General features: G+C 52.4%; 5 protein-coding genes across 5 annotated transcripts; 4 read left to right on the top strand and 1 right to left on the bottom strand.

Moving 5' to 3' along the window:
* COCCADRAFT_99002 (uncharacterized protein) lies at nt 1-766 on the top strand (the record flags this gene model as incomplete). Its single annotated transcript, XM_007715192.1, has 1 exon — nt 1-766. A coding segment is annotated over one exon (766 nt), but the record flags the coding sequence as incomplete, so codon positions are not given.
* Nucleotides 767-1,195: 429 nt separating this feature from the next.
* Nucleotides 1,196-1,474, top strand: COCCADRAFT_98926 (uncharacterized protein; the record flags this gene model as incomplete). Its single annotated transcript, XM_007715191.1, has 1 exon — nt 1,196-1,474. A coding segment is annotated over one exon (279 nt), but the record flags the coding sequence as incomplete, so codon positions are not given.
* Nucleotides 1,475-2,215: 741 nt separating this feature from the next.
* COCCADRAFT_98994 (uncharacterized protein) lies at nt 2,216-4,136 on the top strand (the record flags this gene model as incomplete). The annotated part of the gene is made up of 2 exons (XM_007715190.1): nt 2,216-2,236; nt 2,340-4,136. The coding sequence occupies 2 exons, from the start codon at nt 2,216-2,218 to the stop codon at nt 4,134-4,136; spliced, it is 1,818 nt and encodes a 605-aa protein (XP_007713380.1).
* A 700-nt stretch (nt 4,137-4,836) lies between these two features.
* On the top strand, nt 4,837-5,825 carry COCCADRAFT_98984 (uncharacterized protein; the record flags this gene model as incomplete). Its single annotated transcript, XM_007715189.1, has 3 exons — nt 4,837-4,897; nt 4,973-5,484; nt 5,592-5,825. 3 exons carry the CDS (start codon nt 4,837-4,839, stop codon nt 5,823-5,825), a joined length of 807 nt encoding a protein of 268 aa, XP_007713379.1.
* Nucleotides 5,826-5,979: 154 nt separating this feature from the next.
* Nucleotides 5,980-10,050, bottom strand: COCCADRAFT_98952 (uncharacterized protein; the record flags this gene model as incomplete). The annotated part of the gene is made up of 6 exons (XM_007715188.1): nt 5,980-7,048; nt 7,131-7,595; nt 7,953-8,873; nt 8,937-9,253; nt 9,299-9,367; nt 9,514-10,050. 6 exons carry the CDS (start codon nt 10,048-10,050, stop codon nt 5,980-5,982), a joined length of 3,378 nt encoding a protein of 1,125 aa, XP_007713378.1.
* Between the last annotated feature and the right edge of the window lie 164 nt (nt 10,051-10,214).

The following is a 10,214-nucleotide window of genomic DNA, read 5'->3' as shown; positions in this document are numbered from 1 at the left end:
ATTCAAGCTTACACAGGAGACCATCGATGCGCTTATTGAGTACCACAAGGACATCTACTCGGTTGATGTCTCCGCCAGCACCTGGGAGTGGGCTGAGAAGGAGCAACAGTTGAAGAAGCTTCAGGATGGATTTGTCCAGGCCGTAAACCGCTACGTATTCCGCACTGGTGTCAAGGCTCTGGAAGGTCTGGAGGAAGAAGGCGCGGGAGAACTACTCGAGGGACGAGGTGAGGACGTCAAGAGCGCCATCATGGGATTGTTCCTCCCCCTTCTTCCCCCTCCTCCCAGGATCGTCGATGTCGTCCGACCAGCACCCCTCCTCCCAAGCTCGACTGCCTCAGCCAACTGGTGGGTGCCAACACAACAGATGCACCCGTCGCACTCTGCCCCAGTCGATGCCTGGAGGGTGGTTCCTTCGACCCCCAGCCCTACCATTGCTACCTGCGGTGAAACTGGACCTTCGTTCTGGAGCACCATGGGAACCATGGGCTTCGAGGCCATTCAGCTTCCTTCGCCAACTCCTTCCTTCAGCCAGCCATACAACTCGACGAGCCCCTACGCACAAAGTACCAGCCCATATGCGCCAAGCACCAGCCCGTACACTTCGAGTTCGTATTACAGCCCGCCCCCGGCATCGGCACCAATCCCAGCCCTTCCTCTGCCGAGCGTCTTGGCCCAGCAATGCGGGTCAAGCGCCGTCCACGGAGGATTCGGTGGTTTTGGATGGGATACTGGATTTGCACCACAGTACGCAGCCTTCACATAAGTTGGAAGGCGCTTATGCTGTGGTACATATATCTGATCTCTGTCGATGACGGGAACCGCGGACCTGGCCAGTCCCCCCAGATGTTCCCCTCATATGCTGGTTGCCAGCGCACCAACCTTGCGACACCCGACACGAGACGAAAGCGATATTCACGACATGATGCTGAACAAGCAGACATCATTACCAAACCAGCATGGGACGGCGTTTTTCATCGATTTTTAGCGAGCGTCATTTTCTCCTCTCTTCTCGTACATGTTCTCTTTTGATACCTGATTTTCTTGATTTGTCGAGTGCTTTTCTCCTTTTTTTTTAGCGAGCGATTTCTCTTTTGTTTCTTCATTGCACAACACGGCCGGACCAGGTCTTTTCTTTACTGAATACAGCATCTCTGGGAGGTATGCATGTCGGGCATTTTAACGGAAGACGGTAAACACAGCCTCACGGCTCACGAGGTCAGGCACACTCGCATTGTTTTTTTGTTTTCTTGTTTTTAATGTCGTTTTCCTCCTGGACGGGCGCGCCATCTCTTCGTTGAGCCAGTGGCATGCCATGACTCTTACGAATTTGACGCGATCAACGTTCACGAACCTGCCTACTTGGACTGACATTGAGTGTCAGCTGGACATGCCGAGGGGCGACGACAAAAGTTATACATGCATCTGCGATGCCGCTGTAATAGCTCGTCTTTGTTTGCTGAAGGGGAACTGAGTCGGAAAGGGGGAAGCAGTTGGGCAGGGGTCGAGACAGGAGTACGTCTGTGGCGTCACTGACTCTAGGGAAGTGGTCCTCTGCTTGCGGAGCAAACGCTTTCTGATGTGCCCTTTGCACTTTTGCTGATCTTGACCGACACGGGAACCTGGATGTACAGAGACTTGTGGGGTTCATCCCCTACACTCCAAGGCCAGTCTTTGGAGAAAGCACGCTGCCTGGTTGATCTGGGCAGGTGTGAAACAGATGCTGGACAGAAGCAAGCTTCTCACTTCGCCTTCTTTACCTAATTACAAAAAAAACGAACCTTGAAATCCAATACAAAAAAAGATTCTTCAGATACTACAAAGTTTTGCCCATGACATGTGCTTAGAGCAGCAAGTGAAGTTGAAAGAGAGAGTCAAGAGGCGAGGATTGCCGATCATGTCGTGACCAGGGCTTCGGGTCAACGGCCCCAGGATCATGGCTGTGCCGCAATGGAGGATTTGGGCCGATGAGTGGTGCCAGACGGTAGGTTATCGGGCGGGAGTGGTGCCGCGGTCGCGATGAGGCGGAGAGCAAGGCGATAATTGCTTTTGCGACCCGTCGCAGCCAGCATGCCTCTAGCCTGGTGTCTGACGGCCGTGGTCTCGTCTTGGGACACACGAGTTCCGCCGGGGCCACGCCTCTCTTGATGTCGAAACGTCGTGTCTGCATTCCACAGCCCCGTCGCGCAATGCCCGCCGTGCCCGCTTCGTCATAATGCCGCCCGCCAATTCGCCTGTAAGCATGCCTGTGTGTCCGCGACACGGCCGATGTGACCGACACTGCACATCACGACACGAGCGTGGGTGACGGACTGACTGACGGAACGCCCACTATATAGGACCCCGAACCCACCTTCATCTCGGCCCTGCGCGACCTCGAGAGCCCCGTCAACGACGACGTCCTTAATCTTGCCGCAACACTGGGTACCCAGCCTGGCGACGACGCTGACATCGACGGTGACGACACCAGCGACAACCATCACGACAACGCCAATCCCATCCACGACGCCGACGCCCTGGAACGCGCCCACCTGCACTATCTGCGCGTCGCCCACGAGCACGACCAGGTGCGCCTCGAACGGTCCCGCGAGCGCCTGCGCCTGCTGGAGCGACAACGAGACGAGCTGGAGCAGCGGGACAGGCTGCGGCGAGTGATGAGTCGCCTCAGCCGGTTGAGCGACAACAACTATGGCGACCGCGTCCCCAGCCAGAACAGCCTGTACGACTGGTCGCCTGCAAATGAGGCCACCGCCACCGAGAGCTCCCTCCGCTCCACGGCCATTCTGCAGTCGGCCGGCGTGCGCAGACACCCACGCTTCTCTGCCCGCACCAGGGAAGCCGCTTCCACAGAGGCTCCATCACGCCATACCTCGCACCGTACCCTCAGGGAGATGCTTGCCGCCAGAGCCAGCCTGCACAGCGACTCAGTCGAGCGACACCGCGAAGCCACCGCCCGCCACATGTCCATGCAGCGACTATCAGACGGCCGCTCGTCGCCCATGCTCGAGCAAACGGTCAAGTACCTGTCACGGATACGCCACTCAAGCAACCCCGATGAGAGTCTGGAATATGCCCGAGATGCCGGCTTCCTGACAAAGGACTATTTTTGCCTGCAGCACGCCGACTTTGTTGCTGATACCTTCACAATACCACGTCCGACCGAGACGTCATGGCTGGTCCCCGGCGCCGTCCTGTCTGGCTGCCAACATGCAACCACTATGCCCCCTAGTGTCTCCGTCACATCGCGGCACTCTGGGCTCCCCCCGCCTATCCGCCCGTGGATATGGACTCCCTCCGAAGCGCCTACGAGCCGCAGCTCACACTCATCCGAAACACAGCCCCAACAAGATCAATGGCCTGTCAAAGTCACAATACACGACGTCGATTGGGAGGCCATGTCCCTCTCTGCAACCATGGAGGCGTACAACGTGCCCTCGCACCCGCATTCGCACTCCATACTCCCCACCAACGGTAGTGCGCCACCCGTCACGCGCACGTCCTCCATCACCACATACCTCGAAGGCGAAATACTCGACTTTAACAACCATACCCTCCTTACCGAATCGTTCAAATCTAGTGCCGCAAATGACGCAACCTACTGGCGCAAGCTGCCGCCTTTCCAAAAGATGAGCGACGAAGACGTCATCAGGGCATTGACGAGCAAGAAATGGCTTGCCGAGGTTCTGAGCCAGGAATGGATACTGATGCGCTGGAAGGAACGTTGTTTTGTCAAAAGTCTGAACCGCAGCACACAGAATCCCGTAGTACCACCCCCTTCTACAACCACACCTTCCTTCTCGGATGGCTCAGCATCCAACTCGTGGGCTACCACTACCCACATATCTCAAATCCAGCCTTCTCCCTACCGCATTGTGCGCAATGAACGAACTGGCCGCGCCGAGGTCGAAATTACCCCCCAGCCTCTCTTCAACCCTTCACCTATCAACGATACCGAACACGCTACCTTTGACGACTCAGGTTGCGGTCTTACCATAAGCGGGTTCTACTACGTTGCTCTGGATCGGACGAGTGGGAAATTGGAAGGATTGTATTATGATCCACAGAGTAGCCCGTATCAGTGTTTGAAATTGGATAGTGTGAAGGGTGGGTTGAGGAGTGCGTGGGGATTCAGGTAGTGAGGGCAAATGCTTGGGTACGGAGTGCTAGACAAGGTGGAAGGATTTGTTTGGCGCAAGCGAGGGTGTGCTTTAAAATGGTATCATCCCTATATTTTGCATTGCCTTGGGAGTTTTGGAGTCTGTTGGAAATCTCAGGAACGGGAGGGAGATCATGCTGTCATGGCATCATGGCCCCCCGAGGCTTATCATTTCTTTATTCATTTTCTGGGTTGGATCCGAAGGAAAAGGGAAACATGGCAAATACCACCTGCAATTTACATATAACTTACGACGTACAACAAACTACTAGTTTACTTTTATGTCGAAAGGGACTTGCATACAACGAGTCCTTGGGTAGCCTCGAGTACCCTTCATTACCCAACACTGGCCTTGAATGCTACCAGTCATACATACATACACGCTGTACACGCGATATGACATATGTTTGCATGTTGTCATAGCCAATAAGAGAAGTATTAGAATTAGTCCACTGCCCCGCTTTTCCCGCATGTACCAGAAAGAGTCACTGTACGCCTAATGTGTATAAAAAGATTTTGACGAACCACAAACTTTGAATATCAAATACACAAAAGGGAGGTTGTTTCTGCATCGTAGAGCTTGTCTAGGTCTTTCTGCAATAACTATATTACACGATCAAAGAGTGAAAGAAAAAGAACCACAAGACCAAAAATACCAACCAAAAACACCAAACCCAACCATGACTTCTCCCTCCTACCCCAAAACAGCCGTAAACAAACTTGGTCGTCTACCAAACAGAGGTTAGCCCCTTCCCCTTCATCCCCTCCACTTCCCCCAAATTCAAAAAGTCACCGATATATAAAAAATTCTTCCAGGCACATACGACTACGAAACCATCCACAACCTCATAAACCGCACGCCCATCCTCCACGTCTCCTTCACCGACCCAGCCCACCCCTTCCCCGTCATCCTCCCCATGCTCGGCTGCACAGGAAACTTCTCAAACACCCCCAACGACCCCGCCAGCCAAAATATCTACCTTCACGGCTACATTTCCAGCCGCCTCTTCAAATCCTCTGCCTCGCCCTCACAGCAGCAGCAAGCAGAAGGCTCGGAAGAAGAAGAAAACCCGGGCCTCCCTATCACCATTGCAGCATCAAATCTCGACGGCCTAGTCCTCAGTCTGACCCCGTTCCACAATTCGTGTAATTATCGGTCGGCGGTCGTGTATGGGTATGCGAGTCTGGTGGAAGATGAGCAGGAAGCTTTGTGGGCTATGCGCGAGATTACGGAGAATATGCTACCCGGGAGGTGGGAGGGGAGTCGGGTGCCGCCGACCAAGACCGAGGTGAAGAGTACGGGGGTGATTAGGGTGAGGGTTGTTACTGTAAGTTGTTTTCCTTTCTCTTATCTTCTTCTCGGGGGGGGGGGTCTTTCCTTTTTTTCTCCCCCTTCAATAGGGATGTGAAATGGCAATGCTGATGGTGGTATTAGGCTTCGGCGAAGATTAGAACAGGCGGACCGAGTGAAGATCGTGCGGATTTGAAGAATGCGGAGTTGGTGAAGAAGACGTGGACGGGGGTTGTGCCGTATTGGGGGTCGTGGGGGGAGCCGGTGCCTGGTAAGGAGAATGGATGTGAGGAGGTGGAAGAGTATATTGAGAGGTGGAGGGTGGTTGAGAATAATAGAGGGAGGCAGGAGGCGTTTGATGCGACGGCGAAGAAGTAAGTGCGAAGAATATGGATATATGGTAGGAGTTTTTATATTTGGGATAAGTTGTTTGTGTTTAAGTTTAGTATTCTCTTCTTCTCATGTATGCACCCTGGAAAGCACAGAAAGCGGTATTTGATTAAATGAAATCACAAGAAATTTTACAACCGAATCACTCAGCCCTCCTCTTCTGCATACCCACCTTTCTCTTTCCCAGCACATCCCTCCCCTCTTCAATACTCAACATGGCCTCCCTCTTCTTCTCCGTCACCGGCTTCAATGCATCCCTAACAACTCTGCCCTCGACACTTACACCCTCCTCTTCAAACTCTTCCATCTTCTTGCCCACCCGCGCTTCAATCGCCAGCACAAGTTCCACATCTCTTTGTCCAATCAACGTAATAGCCGTACCTACACGTCCCGCACGCGCCGTACGACCAACACGATGGATGTAGTCGTCCGGATCACGTGGCACGTCAAAATTGATGACAAGCGCTACTTCTGGGATATCGAGACCACGGGCAGCGACGTCGGTGGCTACCAGGATACGAGCTGCCTGAGCACGGAATCGTGCTAGGTTGTTCACACGATCGGATTGCTTGAGACCCGAGTGAAGGGCCGTGACGCGGTGGTCAAGCAGGCGAAGCATGTACTCAAGCAAGGTAGCAGTCTTAGTCCGATTGCAGAAGATGATGACGCTTTTTGTGCTGTTGACTGGCGTGTTGAGAAGTACATGGAGGTAGCATTCCTTGTGTGTGACAGGCGTTTGCAGGTACCGTTGCTGGAGACGCGGGGGAATCGCCAGATCCTCTGTATCTACTTCTGAGACGAAAATTGGTAGTCGGCCCGGAGCGCGCGGTTGGTCTTTGAGAGCTAGAACTTCTGGTGTTACAGTTGCAGTGAACAAGAGCGTTTGTCGGGTTTCTTTGGGCGGAAGCACGGATAAGCATGTTTCGAGATCGGGTAGCATGGAGCCCTTTCCTGGAGCAAGCAGACGATCGGCTTCATCAAAGACAACGAATCGCACGCGCCGCAAACCGCAGATGGTGTCTTCACCAGAGGTTCGGATGTGTTCTGCAAGTCGACCTGGTGTTGCGATCACAACGTGGGGTCGCGAGGCAAGTTCAATAGCTTGAGCGCGTTGGTCTGAACCTCCTGTAATCAAGATTGGTTTCATGGACTGAGGGGCCGAGATGGCCTTGACTTGCTCATAGATCTGGATCGCAAGTTCGCGTGTGGGTCTACATGGCCGTTAGCATAATGTTTAGCTGATTTGTTTGATGCCACTCTTGTCGCATCACAACATGACAAGGTGAAACTCACGTGATGATGACTGCAAAGATTCCGCTTGGATCCTCTGCCCATTTTTGCAGAATGGGCACTGAAAACGCGATAGTTTTACCAGTACCGGTTCTTGAGCCTCCTATACAGTCTTTTCCTTTCAAGATCTCGGGGATACAAGATGCTTGAATACCTGTTGGTCGCTTGATCGCCATGCTGGCGAGAGAGGCAACGAGCCATGGCGCTACATTGAGTGAAGCAAAACTGAGCTTTTGGTTCACCGCAGGAACATTGGCAGCTTGAGAAGGCGTGTTGTTACTTTGCGCGCCATTGGTCCTTGCTTTGACGCGCGAAATGGTTGCTGGTGCTACTTGGAGTGGCTTCGGGGCCGGTTGAGCTTCAGTCTCTGAAGCAGAACTTTCAGTGCAATCGGCAGGCGAGAGTCTCCTCCTTTTCCTCGCCCCAGACTGGGCCTCCAATATCTCTTGATCGGACGCACCGGAATCGCTGTAGTCGCTAGTCGTCATATTGTGGTTGTTGGTTGTTTTCAGAAGGCCAATCTTCGACTTGGCTTCTGAGATTTTGTGCAGGGATACCGCACGCTAATCTTATCGATAACGCCACGTGAAGCTGGACTGGGACCAACCATTGTGAATCGTACTATCACATCGCTGCATGATTCAAGATGTGCTTTTTGACCGGAGGTCGCGAATTCCGCGAATAAACTTTGAACAAGAATCTAAGTGAAAGAATATGTGTATACGCCCAGATATGCATCCGCATCACGCCCAGCTCAGGATCACGACAGCTTCAGTTCAGTCCATCTACAACCCATTGGCGAATCATTTGCCATCTCTCCTATACCTGCAGCAACTCTCTCCACATAGGCAGGATTTGTCCAACCCAGCCCAGTACTTGTCGCCATAGTCCAGTGTGATTTCTGAACCAGCTTCAATTCCTTTACTGACAAGTACCACCCTTTGGGTATCCAGCCAGGCAAATGTCGAGCACTGCGCATTAGGCTTGCAGCTATGGTTGATGAAGCGCGTATAGTTTCCCACTCTTCCTTGCCAGATTTGGTAGCTAGTTGATTGCGTTGAGCTATCCATCACGTCAAGATGCCTCATGCCCTTTGTGATTAGGCCAACAAGTTCGCCGATGCCGGTACCGCGATCGAAAGATGTTAAAGCGACTAGCCCATTGTTCTTGCCATCTGGAGTGCGGTATACCTGAACGGGCGGCGGCTTGCGTTTTATACAGCCAAACAGCAATGGGAAGCAGAAACAAGTGTTTTCCTTCGGATCATCCGATTGGTGCTCGTTACACAGTGCGCAGACATACGCACCGCCTGGTCTTGCGATGACGTTCGTTTGTGGCGTCCACCTTGGGTCCTCGCATCCCCAGACCGATTCATCGATTACTGATTCGTCAATTTGTTCGAATGAAAAGTACGGGTCTTGGGTCAAATATGTCTGACGTAAAGGTATCGGATCAGACCCGTCCTCAAACACGACCCATTCGTGTGGATGTCCGGGGTATTGAAGGGTTGCTGACTCCCCCACAATTGCCAGCAATTGCCGCCAATGAGGATGAAGAGTATCGGCTGCTACTTCCAGTCGCTTTCGCAGGTTTCTAAGGCGTCGCATAGCGTCATTGTCGAATCCGACGCGGTACTTGCAGAAACGGTAGATGCCCATACCGGCAAACACAAGTGCGGCCCAGCCTGCGGCATCTTTCACTTCTTTGTAGCCTCTCCAGATTGCCATCTTGTTTCGCAATTCCTTTCTACAGCAGCATTGTCAGCAATCGTCATCAAAGCCTTTCACCACAGCAACATCTTGCACTTACTCGGACCAGGCAAAATCTTGGCATGCCTCCATGAAAACGGCCTTTCTATGTTTTGTCGTCGACAGCTCTGGCCTCGTTTGACTACGGTATTGCACCTGCTCTTCAAAAAGCTCAGTCCACCGGGCTTGTACAATCATCTCAATCGACCGGCATACGCGGCTTGCTTGTGTAACTTTGCGACAAAATGTGTTCATTTGACTGAAAGAGTTACACACTGTGCTCGCTGCGCTATTGAGCACCGTCATCGTGGCAGGTGTGGCGTCTGATTGCGCGTGTCGAACAATGTCCATTGATGACCCATTAGGTGCAACTTGAAACTGTTCAAATATCGCTTTCGGATCCAGATTGATAGAGCCATGAACCTGCTCCCAAATACCAATGATGAGTTTGTCTAGAGTAGAAGGTTGGAAGACGAATTTATCCGAGGCGACCTTGAATTGTCAGTATGTTTTGATCTGCAGGTGGCTTTGCTGGTAACACTGAATAGTCACCTGACAAGTTTGAATCAGGCGATCAACAGCAGGCCTTCTATTCGAGAAGGCCCCGCAAATATCGAGCTTTGGTAACATGCACGTACTTTTTTTCTTTTCGGAAAGCTTCGGCTATCAATCTGCATTTGCCGCTGATGTTCGCTAAGATCTTCCTGAAATGAAGACTGCTTTTGAGATACTCTTAACCCGCCAGTACCTTTCCTGCGGTTTTCCTGCTGCTGCTCCTCCTCCCTCGATGGGTAAGGGCTTTCCTGAAAACGAGGTTCATCGGTCGGCGAGGTTTCATCACACTCTCGATCATCTATTGCCGGACTTTGTGTCGGGGCAGGGGTTCTCATGCCCGTTAAATCTACTGTTTGCTGCATGTGTGTTAGAATGCGCCACTTCACGTGAGAGCTGCGATAGTAGTAGATGGTCCAACATACCGATGCTATTCTCTCGGATCGCGCTCTTACTCCATTGTCGTTGCCAGCTTCCTCGAGGAAAGCCTCAACGCGAAGGATAGGGTGATTAAGACTATCCAGCTGTGGCCACGCAACATTGATGTTGGACTTGGCGAGGTGCTCTTGTATAGCTCGGCTGATACATTCTGAGAGGCCTTCAACGTCTGGTATCGCAGTCATCTCGTGATTCTTATAGCTATACCTCGCTAATGCAAAATAAGGCTGTCGGAGTATCACCCGCCACTAAGGTCGCTTCGCTAGATGAACAGCACGCAAGAGGTAAGCTGGTATCCACTGCGCCTGAATGCCAGATTCCCGTCGTACAGGTACCTCCGAGGAACGAC

This window comes from Bipolaris zeicola (genome assembly GCF_000523435.1).
Source record: "Bipolaris zeicola 26-R-13 unplaced genomic scaffold scaffold_99, whole genome shotgun sequence".
NCBI lineage: Eukaryota > Fungi > Ascomycota > Dothideomycetes > Pleosporales > Pleosporaceae > Bipolaris > Bipolaris zeicola.
The sequence above is the reverse complement of the archived record's forward strand: the minus strand, read 5'-3'. Positions and strand labels throughout refer to the sequence as shown.